This window comes from Lasioglossum baleicum, chromosome 16 (assembly GCF_051020765.1).
Source record: "Lasioglossum baleicum chromosome 16, iyLasBale1, whole genome shotgun sequence".
NCBI classification, from domain to species: domain Eukaryota; kingdom Metazoa; phylum Arthropoda; class Insecta; order Hymenoptera; family Halictidae; genus Lasioglossum; species Lasioglossum baleicum.
In genome coordinates, this window is record NC_134944.1 from 11,437,953 (window position 1) to 11,451,300 (window position 13,348).

The window sequence follows — 13,348 nt, forward strand, 5'->3', positions numbered from 1 at the left end:
CCGCCATTGTGGGCTTCAACTCGCCCATAAGACGGCGCAGTCTATCTCTATATGTCTATGATTTCACCGTACCGATGTATACGAAATTTTTGTGATTGCATCTTTTGGAGCCATTGAGCCGACTGTCAATTATTTGAATGGAATGCTACAAATTATTTGTATTCGTTCATAACTGTATTCATTAATTTGGTTTGTTAATTATGCGTGTACCAGATGTCTAAATATGGTTAAAATTACTAATTATGCACGTTTGTGCTCAGGTAATAGCATTTTCAGATTATAGTTCAGTCAATGAATGCTCATAAGGGGGGTGTAGAGGGAAATGGAAGGAACACAATTTTTAACTTTGGGACTTTGTTTGGACTAGTTAGGAGGTAAACATACTAAAAGTCCCTACTCCTAGGAAGTGAGCGGAGTGTAGGAGGACACGTAGAAGGTCCCCTTTTTCGGTTTTCCGCTTATATCTCGGAAACTATGCGTCCTAGCAATAAGACCATTCTATACAAAATTAAAGCTGACGAAATGTGCCATAAGATTGATTCGATTCAGTTTTTCGCTATCTTGCATAGTCTCCGAGATATCCGCGCTCAATGTTCACGAATTGTGAAAAAGAAATTAGTGACTTTGAGCGCGGATATCTCGGAAACTATGTAAGATAGCGAAAAACTGGATGGAATCAATCTAATGGCACACTTTGTCAGCTTTGATTTTGTATAGAATGGTCTTATCGTTAAATTGTGTTCCTTCCATTTCCGTCTACAACTTTTCGTTGATTGGACTAAAAGGAGTAAGGTGAAAAAGGAGAAGGTAGAAGAAAGAAAGAGGAGTGGTGAATGAATGAGTGACAGAAGGGAAGAAGATAAGGGAGATGGAAGGGTTGGTGAGAAGGTAGAGAAGGGAAGAGTAGGGAGACCGTGGAATGCGGAAGGCCTAGCAATGCAACTAGGCCTGAGTACTGGGAGTAGTAAGAAGAGTATGTGGAAAGAAAGGAAAAGAGAAAAAGTAAAAGACGGGTCGGAGAGGGAGAGGAGGAAGGGGTAATTTTTAAGAGGAGCACATTAACTAAAAGTTCACCGAAGGAGGGTAGGTTAGGGAAGGGAGGAATTGCTAACGGAGGGGAGGAAGTTCACAAGGGGATGTTGGAGGAATTCATGGAATTAAAGAGGTGGAGGGAAGAGGAGAAGTGAAAGAATAAGTGGTAAAGGGGAAAAGAAAAGGGGGAGAGGATGTTATAAGGAAATGCAACCCTAAGGGGAATCATTAATAAAATATATTATAAATTATGCTTCACATGTTCATTAAATGTGGGTAAAATTGTATCTTGTTTGGTGTCAATTTAATCAGAAAAATGTCACAAGTATATTGGTAAAATTTCATTCAAAATAAGTAAAAAATAAAGAAGTTTCAGTATTGCACCAGTATTGTCTCACCGATACGCTATTTCTTGCTGCGCCTGCGGCCACGCGATCCGTGTTTACATGCAGTCCTTTTCTACGTTCGGCGCGGTCGACGAAATAGTGTTTATTTCCGACCTATGTCACAACAGAGAACTGAGAACCGAGAATTGACTTATTGTTAGAATGGAACATTACTGCACTTCGTCTAGTTTTTAACAGCTTTCCCAACAGTCCGCTGACAAACAATGGTGGGCTTACACTTTCTTAGAGGAATAAAAATATTTTCGCATTTCAACATCCTCGTTTCGGCAAGCGACGATAGAAAATTTCGGTGACATGCAGACGGGGGATACGTGCGATGCAAATGCAATACCTTTCCCATTTTGATTTGGACACTGTTATTTCCTCGGGCCGCAGAAAGCTCGTTTCTCCTCACTGGTTGTGGATCATTCCACCCGGTCGCACAGGGACACACGCACACGCGAACACTATTTGGCGCACTCGCGCGTTTGGTGTGTTCACACGCTTACACACGACACGCCGCACCGGTGCTTTTATTGTTTCTCGATTCAGTTTCGCGGACGAGATTTCTCGTGAACGACACAAGCTGCTTGTCCCGAGCGGAGTCCGTTGCTAAACGAGGGTACCCTTAATTTGTACAATGATGATCTAGGCTGGAACGGAGATCGATGGGGCAATGACTGTGACGATGATTGTCGACGCAGAACTGCGCGAAAACTGATCGGTTTGACCGGTTCGCTGGGATGAGAGTCGTCTAAAAGCATCGCAATAGAACAATTCCATTAATCAATCAGCAACGCACCTTATTTGGCGATGGAATCGTTGACAATTAAGTAAAGGGCTGTCGTAAAGATTCGGACACGTTTTCTTTTTCAGCTATAAAATTTCAGAGGATGAGAATTACGCAAAGAAATACAATGACTCGGATTAATATTCGGACGCTCCAAAAAGACTATAACTTTTTTAACCCTTTGCACTCCGTTGTTGCCAATAATGCGATATTACTATGACAAATTCGAAAACACAAAATTTTCATTTTGTGCGTGTGTGTTGAAGATTTATAAACTTGAAATTGTTTTATACCTAGAATGTAGCTAAGGAATAAATATTTTGTTTTACTGCAGCAACCGTACTCTTTTATTGCTAAACCAATACAGGGTCTACGCGTTAAGTTGTGTCACTTTTTTATATGAATTTTTTTTTATATGAAGAATGTATATCTATGTTGAGAACGCACCAGGAACTAAACATCATTGTTCATAATTTAATACAAAAAAAATATTTAGTCAACTAAGGAAAATCGTCGAAGTTTTCCACCTTTGACAAGGGATAAAGTTGTCATTCGTGTCGATACGAATCAATCCCATCCCGTCAATCCCAACTCCGAAGTTATGATAGTTTAAAGCGCGTCGCGTGACACGCAATTCCGCGGCGAGTCGCGTTGCACGAGTCGCATTGACGACCACTCAGCTTCTCTTAAGAGTGTAAAGACCTAACTCAGACCTATCTTATGAATTTCTTAGATTATGACCATTGATAAACATTCGAACTTCTTGCTAGCTTAGTTCAATCATTTGTATTTGAGAGATCATAGTAATAGCATCGTAGTATGGCATCACAGCAGTTTTTCCATATTTAAAACCTGTATTTTACCTTTGCTAAGAGGAATTATAGTATACATTTTTGTTTATTAATAGATAAATACAGTCACAAGCAGAAAATCCGTATGATCAATTGATTGTAGTCAGTAACTTTGTAAAATATAATACTTAATCTTGTTTGAATATTTGTGATTCTTTAAATAAGACACTAATAACACATTTTTGTGATTTCATTACCGCCATGCGCCATTTTCAATACCGCGGGTTTGATGTGGGATCTATTTCAATCCCGTGGGATCCCGCGGGGGACTAAGGATTTAGGTCTTCAATCTAATATATATTTGATAAAGAAACAAATTTTACTTAATGAGATAATCATCTTTAATCTAATCAATCTAATAAGATGACTAATAAGTCAAAATTTATTAACAGAATACATATAAAATATAAATCTACGTAAATTTAAATTGAAATAAATCTCTTTTTGGAAAAAAAATATATGTATATATGTATATATCAATTAAAATCTATCTCTATCTATATATATACATATATATATATGTTATGACCGAACCAAGTGCTTCGACACTTAAATTTAAAAAATATTTGAAAAAGTGGAGTTAATCGATTTGGCCTGCGAACGGCTCAAATATCGTAGAAAATGACAAGGTATTCGTTAACTAATTTATGCATTAAAGTATTACAAAAGCATGACTGCATAAGAGACAGTCATCTAGAAGATTATCCTTGATTTCAGTATAGATATATCAGATTCAGCGAAAATGTTCGATACGCGTATTGTTTATCCGTTTATTCGGAGCACGATCCAATTACACCGCGATTGATCCTGATTGACCGTCGTCTAAATCTCCCCCACGGATATACGCTATTCCCTTAATACCGCTGCTGCGTTTCTGCGTTTGACGTTCGCCTACCGTCCAACAGTTACGAGCGCGCTCCCGAACGTTCGCATGCTGAAAAATGTACCACCACTCGTATAAAATTAGAATTATTAGTCCAGCAGCAGGGCCCGCCCTAGGGGGGGAGAGGACAACCCGGGTATTTGCCCAGGGCGCCAAAATTTAGGGGCGCCATTTTGGCTGTAAGTGTGAGAAAAATATTGATGTGTTAAATACCCAATTATCTAGCCCAGGCATGCACAGCTCTTTGCTCTCAGAGCAGCTCCCGTGCTCCCAAGTTGCTCCCCGTATGCTCTCAGAGCAGATCGGACGTATGGAAGGGGAACCCACTAAGCGTGACTTGTAAACAAAGCACGAGAGAAGACGAGTGGGAGGGGCGTGGGGAAGTGCAGAGCGCGCCGGAGTGGTCAGACTACAACAACGTAGACGCCGCCCCCACTCTCATACGCTCTTCTTCTCGTCTTCTTTCGTGCTCCGTTTACAATTGGTGGGTTCCCCTTCCATACGTCCGAGCAAGGTCACTGCTCCGACCCCTGCTCAGGAGCAGGGTCGATTGCCTGATCTAGCCTCTGCACTTGATCTTTTACAAAACTCCAAAATATTTTTTAAGAATCTTCGATCGGATTCGTCCTTCGATGAAACTATTGTTGATGCCAAAGAACTTGCTACCGAAATTGATGTGGAGGCTAATTTTAGATCAACGATAATAGGACACCGCGTTAGAAGAAGAAAAAGGAACTTCTCATACGAAGCACGAGATGAACCCATCAAAGATCCAAAAGAAAAATATAAAATAGATTTTTTTTTATTTTACAATCGATCAAGCACTAAATGCACTAGATGCTAAGAAAGTATTCATGGATTTATTCATTTTCGAGAAAATAGAATAAGAATAAAGAATAAGAATAAAGAATAAAAATTTTATTCAAAGCTTGAATAAATTCTCGGTGAATAAAAAATTATTCTAATAATTTTTTAATAATAGTTACTTTTTTATTCAAGTCCTCGAATAAAGAATAATAGTTATTTATCTTTTATTCATTACCCGGAATTTTTATTCAAATAAAAATTTTGCCCATCTCTGATACACACATACCCAGATTGAACAAAAACGTCTGTTATCGGACGTTCAAATCGTCCTACAGATGTCTTGAATGTCCTGAATGTCCTTGAATGTCCTATAGAATGTTCTGAACGGCTTATGTTACAAAACTGTACGTCTGAAAGACGTCTAAGAACGTCTTTTAAACGACTTTAAGATGCGCAGTCTTGTAGCAAAAGTAGTTCAAAAGCAGTTCAGAAGACGTTCGAAGGCCGTTCGGAAGACATTCATAGGACATTCAAGACGTCTTGTTCAAATTCAAGAAAAAGTTAAAAAAAATTCAAATCTATATTTAATACTACTATTTTCTATGCACTGCTCGAGGGAATATTCCATTTTGCCTTCGAAAGCACCTTATTACAATTCAGAAATTATTATGCAGTTGGCGGGGATTCGAACTCTGGACAACCGTTTACTTGATGATGTGCTTCCTCGCTGAGCCATGCGAACCTATATTGTTACATTCATTACTTTTCATTCTTATAGGCTCAAATGATATCAAATCTACAGTAAAAAAGAAAATCTACAGTAAACACTGCAAGACTGTTCATGAATAATAAATAGGTAGGCAAGGAAATGTCAATGGCTCGTCGCGTCGTTTCGTTCGATTGAATAATACCGCTGTATCGATCGAAGGGGTGCCTCTTCGATGTTCGAAAGATTCGTGTCACGCGATCATCGATCCTTTCGGATGCATAAAGAAACAGATGGCGCTACAACAATAGTGTTTGCGCGACTTCATGAGGAATAATGTATGATAATCTATCTGGGTAACCGTTTTCCTTTAATACTTTTTTAATCAACACTAAATTGTTGGGTCGATATTCGGGATCAGCGAGTAAAATAGCTCTTACTCCTACCTAATAGAAATTTTCATCAATTCCGCATGAATGGAAAGAGAAGATTCTCTCACGACTAAAACTGCGACAGCTTTCACAGCTTTCCGAGACTTCGCGAGTACCGTCTTTCACAATTCGTAGGATTAATTTGTTCCGCGATGAAACCCTTTTGTTGTCAGCTTCCAGTTGTCCCACCCCTGAAGTTTCGTTACCGAACGAACTTGTGACTCACTCGTTTGCGACTCGACTCGAGATCCTCCCGTAGGTACACTTTCGATTTCTCTGTCGAACCTGTTTCACTGCACTCGATCCGCGATCGGCCACTGCATCCGCCAGCGTCTAGCCACGAGTTTATGTAAACTCCACGAGTTAGAAACAATTGGCCTTTTTATATAATTTCGCGGTGCTGGTCGCGATCGCGTCCTCGGCCGCTCCTCCAGAAATAGGCTTGCTTGTGTATTCTACAGATGGGTCCCACGAAGTCCGTCGCGAATTTTTCAAGCTGAAACACGAAACCACTTCGGTCGCCCGGCAATTACGGCTAATTGAAAGTAGGCCGGCTGAGAATGAGGATTTATAGTGTCCAGTCCAGTCAGACAGCAGTAACGAACGGAAGGTCAACGGGAGCCTGGAAACGCAACGGGTGCAGCCTGGAGACCTCGATGTTGGCTCTAAGCCCTAAGCCATTAGTTCAGTCAACGAAAAGTTGTAGAGAAAAATGGAACACAATTTTTTTAACTTTGGGTCTTTCTTTGGACTAGTGAGGAGGTAAACATACTAAAAGTCACCACTCCTCGAAGGTGAGCGGAGTCCAGGGGGCCACGTAGAAACTCCCCTTTTTCGGTTTTCCGCCTATATCTCGGAAACTATGCGTCCTAGCGATAAGACCATTCTATACAAAATTAAAGCTGATAAAATGTGCCACAAGATTGACTCCATTCAGTTTTTCGCTACCTCTCATAGTTTCCGAGATAGCGAAAAAAAGGATCCAATCAATCTTGTGGCACATTTTGTCAGCTTTAATTTTGTAGAGAATGGTCTTATCGCTAGGGCGCATAGTTTCCGAGATATCCGCGCTCAAACTTCACGAAATGTGAAAAAGAAATTTTTGCCTTATTTGACTAGCTAACTCTTCAGCACAATTCGCGAAGTTTGAGCGCGGATATCTCGGAAACTATGCGAGATAGCGAAAAACTTAATCGAATCAATCTTGCGGCACGTTTTGTCAGCTTTAACCTGGTATGGAATGCTCTTATCGCTATCTCACGTAGTTTCCGAGATATAAGTGGAAAACCGAAAGAAAGGACCTTCTATGTGACCCCCTGTAGCCCGCCACCTCCTAGGAGTAGGGACTTCTAGTATTTAGTATTTAGTACCTTCTAACTAGTCCAAACAAAGTCCCACAGTTAAAAATTGTGTTCCTTCCATTTCCCTCTACGCCCCCCTTAGGAGCATTCATTTTGACTGGATTATAACATATTCCGTGCGATCTTGCGCTCATGTTTGCTTTGTTTCCACTTGTAATTTTATACATTAAGCAGTTTGGTCGTTGTGTAATGCATAATATTCTACGCTCGAGCGCATTTCGCCACATGTTTCATAACTAATTCCTTCTCACAATGATTTGCCGATTATTCCATGCAAATTGTTCCTATCACGAGTAGACGAAGAACCAATTTTTTCTTCGAAGCTCATGTTAATTTTAGGTTAACGATGCCGTTGAAGAACGAATCGTCTAGAACCTAAATTAACTTGATTATGCTGTGAAATGTTTGTCTTAATAACTCTTGAAAATACTCGAAATGAATAGGAGTAAACTGAAGATTACATGTAACAATATTTTGCATGGAATTGTTTCGCTACATTTGTACAAATTGATGGAACAACATACAGGGTGTCCTAAAAATGTTGTATCTCCTTAAAAGGGGTGATTCCTGATGTCACTTGATGTAACTTTTTCCCTTACGAAAATCTTCTTCGTGGATTCGTTCAGGAGTTATCAACGAAAAGCACGGGACCAATCGGAGCGCGGTTACAGCAAAGCGGGGTACTGGCGTTGGTCGAGCCGGCCCTCTTCGGCCCCCTACCACCTGATCCTAACTAATTCTAATCGCATTTGAACGAGGAGAGCTGAAGAAGAAGGAAGGAGTCCTACGGAAATCTTTGCTGGTTTGAATCTCCTACTTGATACATCAAGCACAGACTGTTGTCAAGAAACAAAGTGAAATTAATAGTTAACTAATAGGTTTACTGCTGATAAAGGTCAGCACTTTTCTACTCAAAATTTAATGCTCTTCGATGTTTTGGTACAAAAAATATAGCATTCCATTCAAAAAAACGAAGTTGACCTTCAATTCACCGAAACGCCTTTACTTACGCAAAAGGTATATTAATTACATAATGTATCCCTTCAAACCGTACAACTCTTCTGGAAAAAGTTTTTTCACACAATACATACTTTGGAAGGTATTGAGGGTGAACAAGTTGCATGGACCACCCTGTATTTCAATCTTTAGTCAAAACATCAAATGGCCTGAATGAAGTCTAGTAAAAAGGTGTTAAAAAAATGTTTCTTACTTTGCGCTTGACAGGTGTACTCTTGAAGACGAACGAAATCGAACTCACGGCGCGGCGAGCGGCTGCTCGATGCTGACGGATGTCACATGATCGATTTACAGTGGGACACGAATCGATGGCAGCTGGCATTTGTCGAATTGGTCACTCATTTAAACGACACTCTAAAAACCAGTGAAATTTCGTCGATACGTATTTACGCCGGGACGTCGTGTCGCGAGAAAGAAATTACTGGCGCACTGATGCTGCGAAAAATTTAATCCCGTCGCGCGTCGTCGATAACGAGAATATTCCTCTGCGTGTACACAGCTGGAAGCTCGCGAAGCTAGTTTATCGGCGTACTGAGAAAGGAAACAGCGAAACGATACTAAACTGGACTTAATTCGTCTGTAAATATTTTTCCAAACCGCTCGGAGCATTGCTGAGCAAGTAAGATGTTTTCCCGGGACGTTTCAGAGCTCGCGAGAACTGCATAACAGGGGAAGTGTACCTAGTCCAGTCAATGAATCCTCATAAGGGTGGTGTAGAGGGAAATGGAAGGAACACAATTTTGAACTTTGGGTCTTTCTTTGGACTAGTTAGGGCGTAAACATACTAAAAGTTCCCACTCAATCAATCTTATGGCACATTTTGTCAGCTTTAATTTTGTATAGAATAGTCTTATCGCTAGGACGCATAGTTTCCCAGATATCCGCGTTCAAAGTTAACGAATTGTGAAAAAGAAATTTTTGCCTTATTTGACTAGCTAACTCTTCAGCACAAGTAGTGAACTTTGAGTGCGGATATCTCGGAAACTATGTGAGGTAGCGATAAGACCATTTCATACAAGGTTAAAGCTGACAAAACGTGCCACAAGATTGATTCGATTAAGTTTTTCGCTATCTCGCATTGTTTCCGAGATATCCGCGCTCAAAGTTCACTAATTGTGCTGAAGAGTTAGCTACATAGTCAAATAAGGCAAAAGATTTCTTTTTAACAATTAGTGAACTTTGAGCGCGGATATCTCGGAATCTATGCGAGATGGCGAAAAACTGAATGGAGTCAATCTTATGGCACATTTTGTCAGCTTGAATTTTGTATGGAATTGTCTTATCGCTAGGACGCATAGTTTCCGAGATATCCGCGCTCAAAGTTCACTAATCGTGCTGAAGAGTTAGTGAACTTTGAGCGCGGATATCTCGGAAACTATGCGAGATAGCGAAAAACTGAATCGAATCAATCTTGTGGTACATTTTGTCAGCTTTAATTTTGTATAGAATGGTTTTATCGCTAGGACACACAGTTTCCGATATATAAGCGAAAAACCGAAAGAGGGGACCTTCTACGTGCCCCCCTGTAGCCCGCCACCTCCTAAGAGTAGAGACTTTTAGTATGTTTACCTCCTAACACTAGTCCAAACAAAGTCCCACAGTTAAAAATTGTGTTCTTTATATGTAGAGACAAATAAGAGAAAACATAATATCTGTATTACAGCTCTTCTGCTGTGTCGGACCTTGCTTGTACATACCAGACCGGTCGGAGCCGGTATTCGGCGTCGATACATTGAGAGGGGTGGTTCATTGAGACCTGTTCACTCGTATTGCCATTCTCTCTGTTCGTAATCCTACCCGGGTTCACCTCAACGCATTGCATTGCCTGGTGGCAGGTAGTTGGCAGAGAGATGGTATTACGTTTGAACACTTCTCGTGACCATCTCTCTTGGTGAGGACACGTCGGGTATCGGCACTGGCCGGAGATGGACTGCAAACATTGTACGCGCCGCGTCACCTTCGAACCGGAGCCTTCTGCTCTGGATCGCTCTTATTTTTTACTTTGAAAGAATCAGAGCCTTCTGCCTGATTCGCCTTCGATCCCCCCTGGATCGGAGACTTCTTCTCCGATTCACACCTTTTGCTCCGCGATAATTACTCGACATACTTGCGTAATTTAGTATAAGTCCATCGTTGTAAGAAAGGGAGCCAGAAGGAATATTGCATTCGTTCTGACTCCCTTTCGGGTCTCTTGTGCAGCAACCTCCTCGTGGTGAGACCTGGGCAATCGGTATTATCCTTTATTTGTAAGAACTTTTAGTGTCTTATGAATAAAGGATAATATCGAGCTAATAGCTGCACATTTAATAAATATGATGATTTTTCAATAAATTCTATTCCTATACCTATTGTCTTTCACAACATTTTGCAATTTTACCTTCCTTCAGATCAAAATATATGTATTATCCAAGCTGATTTGCCCCGGGCGTGAACAATGTCATATATCGTCTGGTTCTATTTAGGTAAAGAGACGGGATAGTATTTCGTCGGTGATAGTATTTAGTATTTATTTTATTTTATTTCAGCCTCGCGGCCAAGAAATTGGACTTGGATTACAAATCTCTAAGTCATTCATGCCTCTAATCCTCCATCCATCCATTCCTCCACTCATCCATCCATATCCCATGCCACAACAAATGTCTTCTTGTCTATAATCTATGTTGGTCAATCTAACTGTCCCCCCGCTAATTTTGCCTCTCTCTCTTTCCTTTTGATTATTTCATTCCTTTTTTTCTGTATACTCCTAAGCCATTCTACTGTTTCACCCACTCTTTCCTCCTGTACTATCTTTTCTATACTTATGTTAATTCTTTCCACCCCTTCACAGTCTTCTGCCAGGTGCTTTAATTTCCCCAGGTGTCTCTCACATATCCCGCACATTCTCTCTTCCTCCTTACGCCCTCTAGGATATATTCTGGCTCCATCCAGAGAAACAGAAGGCCAACGACGGCATTTTGTCGGTGAATAAGACCACTGAGGAGATTCTCGTCGCGATGCATCGGCGAGAATGCGAATTATCACGAAACTATATCGATTATTATTAAATGTTACATTCTCCGCCATATTTCAGACGATGTTTTGGCATTATTCGTGGCACTATTTCGAATTTTTAGCGACGTGGTATATCAGATCACTGTAACTTTCACGTTATCCCCGCGCCCGTTGCGCCCGGTTACCGGGCTCGCTGAATAGCACAGGGGCACCGACGGGATACTATTAAAGACTGCCAGCCTTATGGGAGTTGGCGAGCCCGAATTTTTCGGTGTTTCTTACGCCCTCTAGGATATATTCTGGCTCCATCCAGAGAAACAGAAGGCCAACGACGGCATTTTGTCGGTGAAGAAGACCACTGAGGAGATTCTCGTCGCGATGCATCGGCGAGAATGCGAATTATCACGAAACTATATCGATTATTATTAAATGTTACATTCTCCGCCATATTTCAGACGATGTTTTGGCATTATTGTGGCACTATTTCGAATTTTTAGCGACGTGGTATATCAGATCACTGTAACTTTCACGTTATCCCCGCGCCCGTTGCGCCCGGTTACCGGGCTCGCGGAATAGCACAGGGGCTGGCAGTCTTTAATAGTATCTCGTCGGTGGCACAGGGGCTGGCAGTCTCGTCGGTGATAGAACTTTTAGCGACGTGGTATTTCAGATCACTGTAAGTTCCACGTTATCCCCGCGCCCGTCGCGCCCGGTTACCCGGCTCGCTGAATTACACAGGGGCTGGCAGTCTTTAATAGTATCTTGTCGGTGACTTAAGTCTGTGCAATAAGTGTCGAGACGGAGTCTTGTCCGGACTAAGTGTCGGAGTCCGGACAAGACTCCGTCTCGACACTTGATTCATTAAACTATTATGTATCTTCTCTTTGAATGTTTCAGAGGCCGTATGATTTGAATTTTCCGCGCTTACACTTCAACGTTACGTCCGCCATTTTGACTAACCGACCCCTCGAGTCTCAGTTACATTTTGAAATTTATCTTGAAATTTATCTCGAGTACGTAGCACTTTCTAATTCATTACTTGCTTTGCCCCGTAGCTTGTTTGCGTTAATTGTTTATATTTGTTTACTTTTTATGTTTCAGGTGCCGTATGATTGCAAGAATTTCGCGGATAATTTACTGGCCACGCCTGCATAATGTATACTTATCCCGTCAAAACCTCGATTGCCCATTTCAATGTTATCTTTCATGATTTTATTTCTACTACTTTTCATTGTCTTATCGACTTCCTAAATAAAATCTTTGACATTGCCTATCCACTTTTTAATTTATTTATTATATATAGTTATCGAAATCAGTATATATTTGTATAATAATTTTTTTCATTAAATGTCTAAATTTTATTGTCTTACAATGAAATTTAAATTGTTTATTTGTTACTCATTTAGGACTTTCCCAGATAATTTAAATCACCGATGTCTTTGGATATACATTTCTCTGTATTCCCTGACATTTATTCTTTATATTATGATGTTTTAGCGTGAGTTTTTCTTACAATTAAAAAACGAAGGCAGAATTCAAGACCAAGCTGCCTTTGTTCTGCCGTCAGCTTGTTTCTGCCCGCAGAAAGCGATACTTTTGCTGACGCAGATGCTCGTCCAAAATCGAGCAGATTGCTTACCGGGTGGGTGTTCTGCTGCAAATGAAACAAATTTTGGCACTACCTGTAGGACCTGAATGTCAACCGATAACACGACTGTCGCGTATTCCTTTTATATGTATATTGGAAAAATTAACTTTTATGTGATTTTTTGTGAAAATGTCGTTGGTGGTACAAAAAAAAGAACTACAAAATCCAGATAACAATCTTGTAAAATGTAAATGAAAAAACGTGAATGATAATTATAACATCTTATTTTTACCGTAATAGAAACAAGCAATTTGTTGATAGCAGATATATAGAATACATTATTGGGTATACAAAATTCCAAGTCGGACATTTCATATGCAATGACAACAACCTAATACAATATCAGACAATATAACAGAATTGAACGAAGCTCGAAAATTTGTAAATATGTGTAAAGCCGCGCTGCTAAAACGCAGCGCCATCTTCGTACCCGTGCAAACCGAGA

The 13,348-nt window shown here is 40.5% G+C and overlaps 1 protein-coding gene across 6 annotated transcripts in view; it reads right to left on the bottom strand.

Moving 5' to 3' along the window:
- Positions 1-8,601, bottom strand: part of Rh50 (Rhesus blood group-associated glycoprotein Rh50) — a 28,239-nt gene extending 19,638 nt beyond the window's left edge. For 2 of the 6 annotated variants that reach the window (XM_076441651.1, XM_076441652.1), the window contains exon 1: positions 8,458-8,601. In XM_076441651.1, the coding sequence (XP_076297766.1) occupies positions 8,458-8,586 (129 nt within the window). In that variant the 5' untranslated portion in view covers positions 8,587-8,601. The other 4 variants (XM_076441654.1, XM_076441653.1, XM_076441656.1 and 1 more) reach the window with 4 other exon arrangements.
- Positions 8,602-13,348: the final 4,747 nt, after the last annotated feature.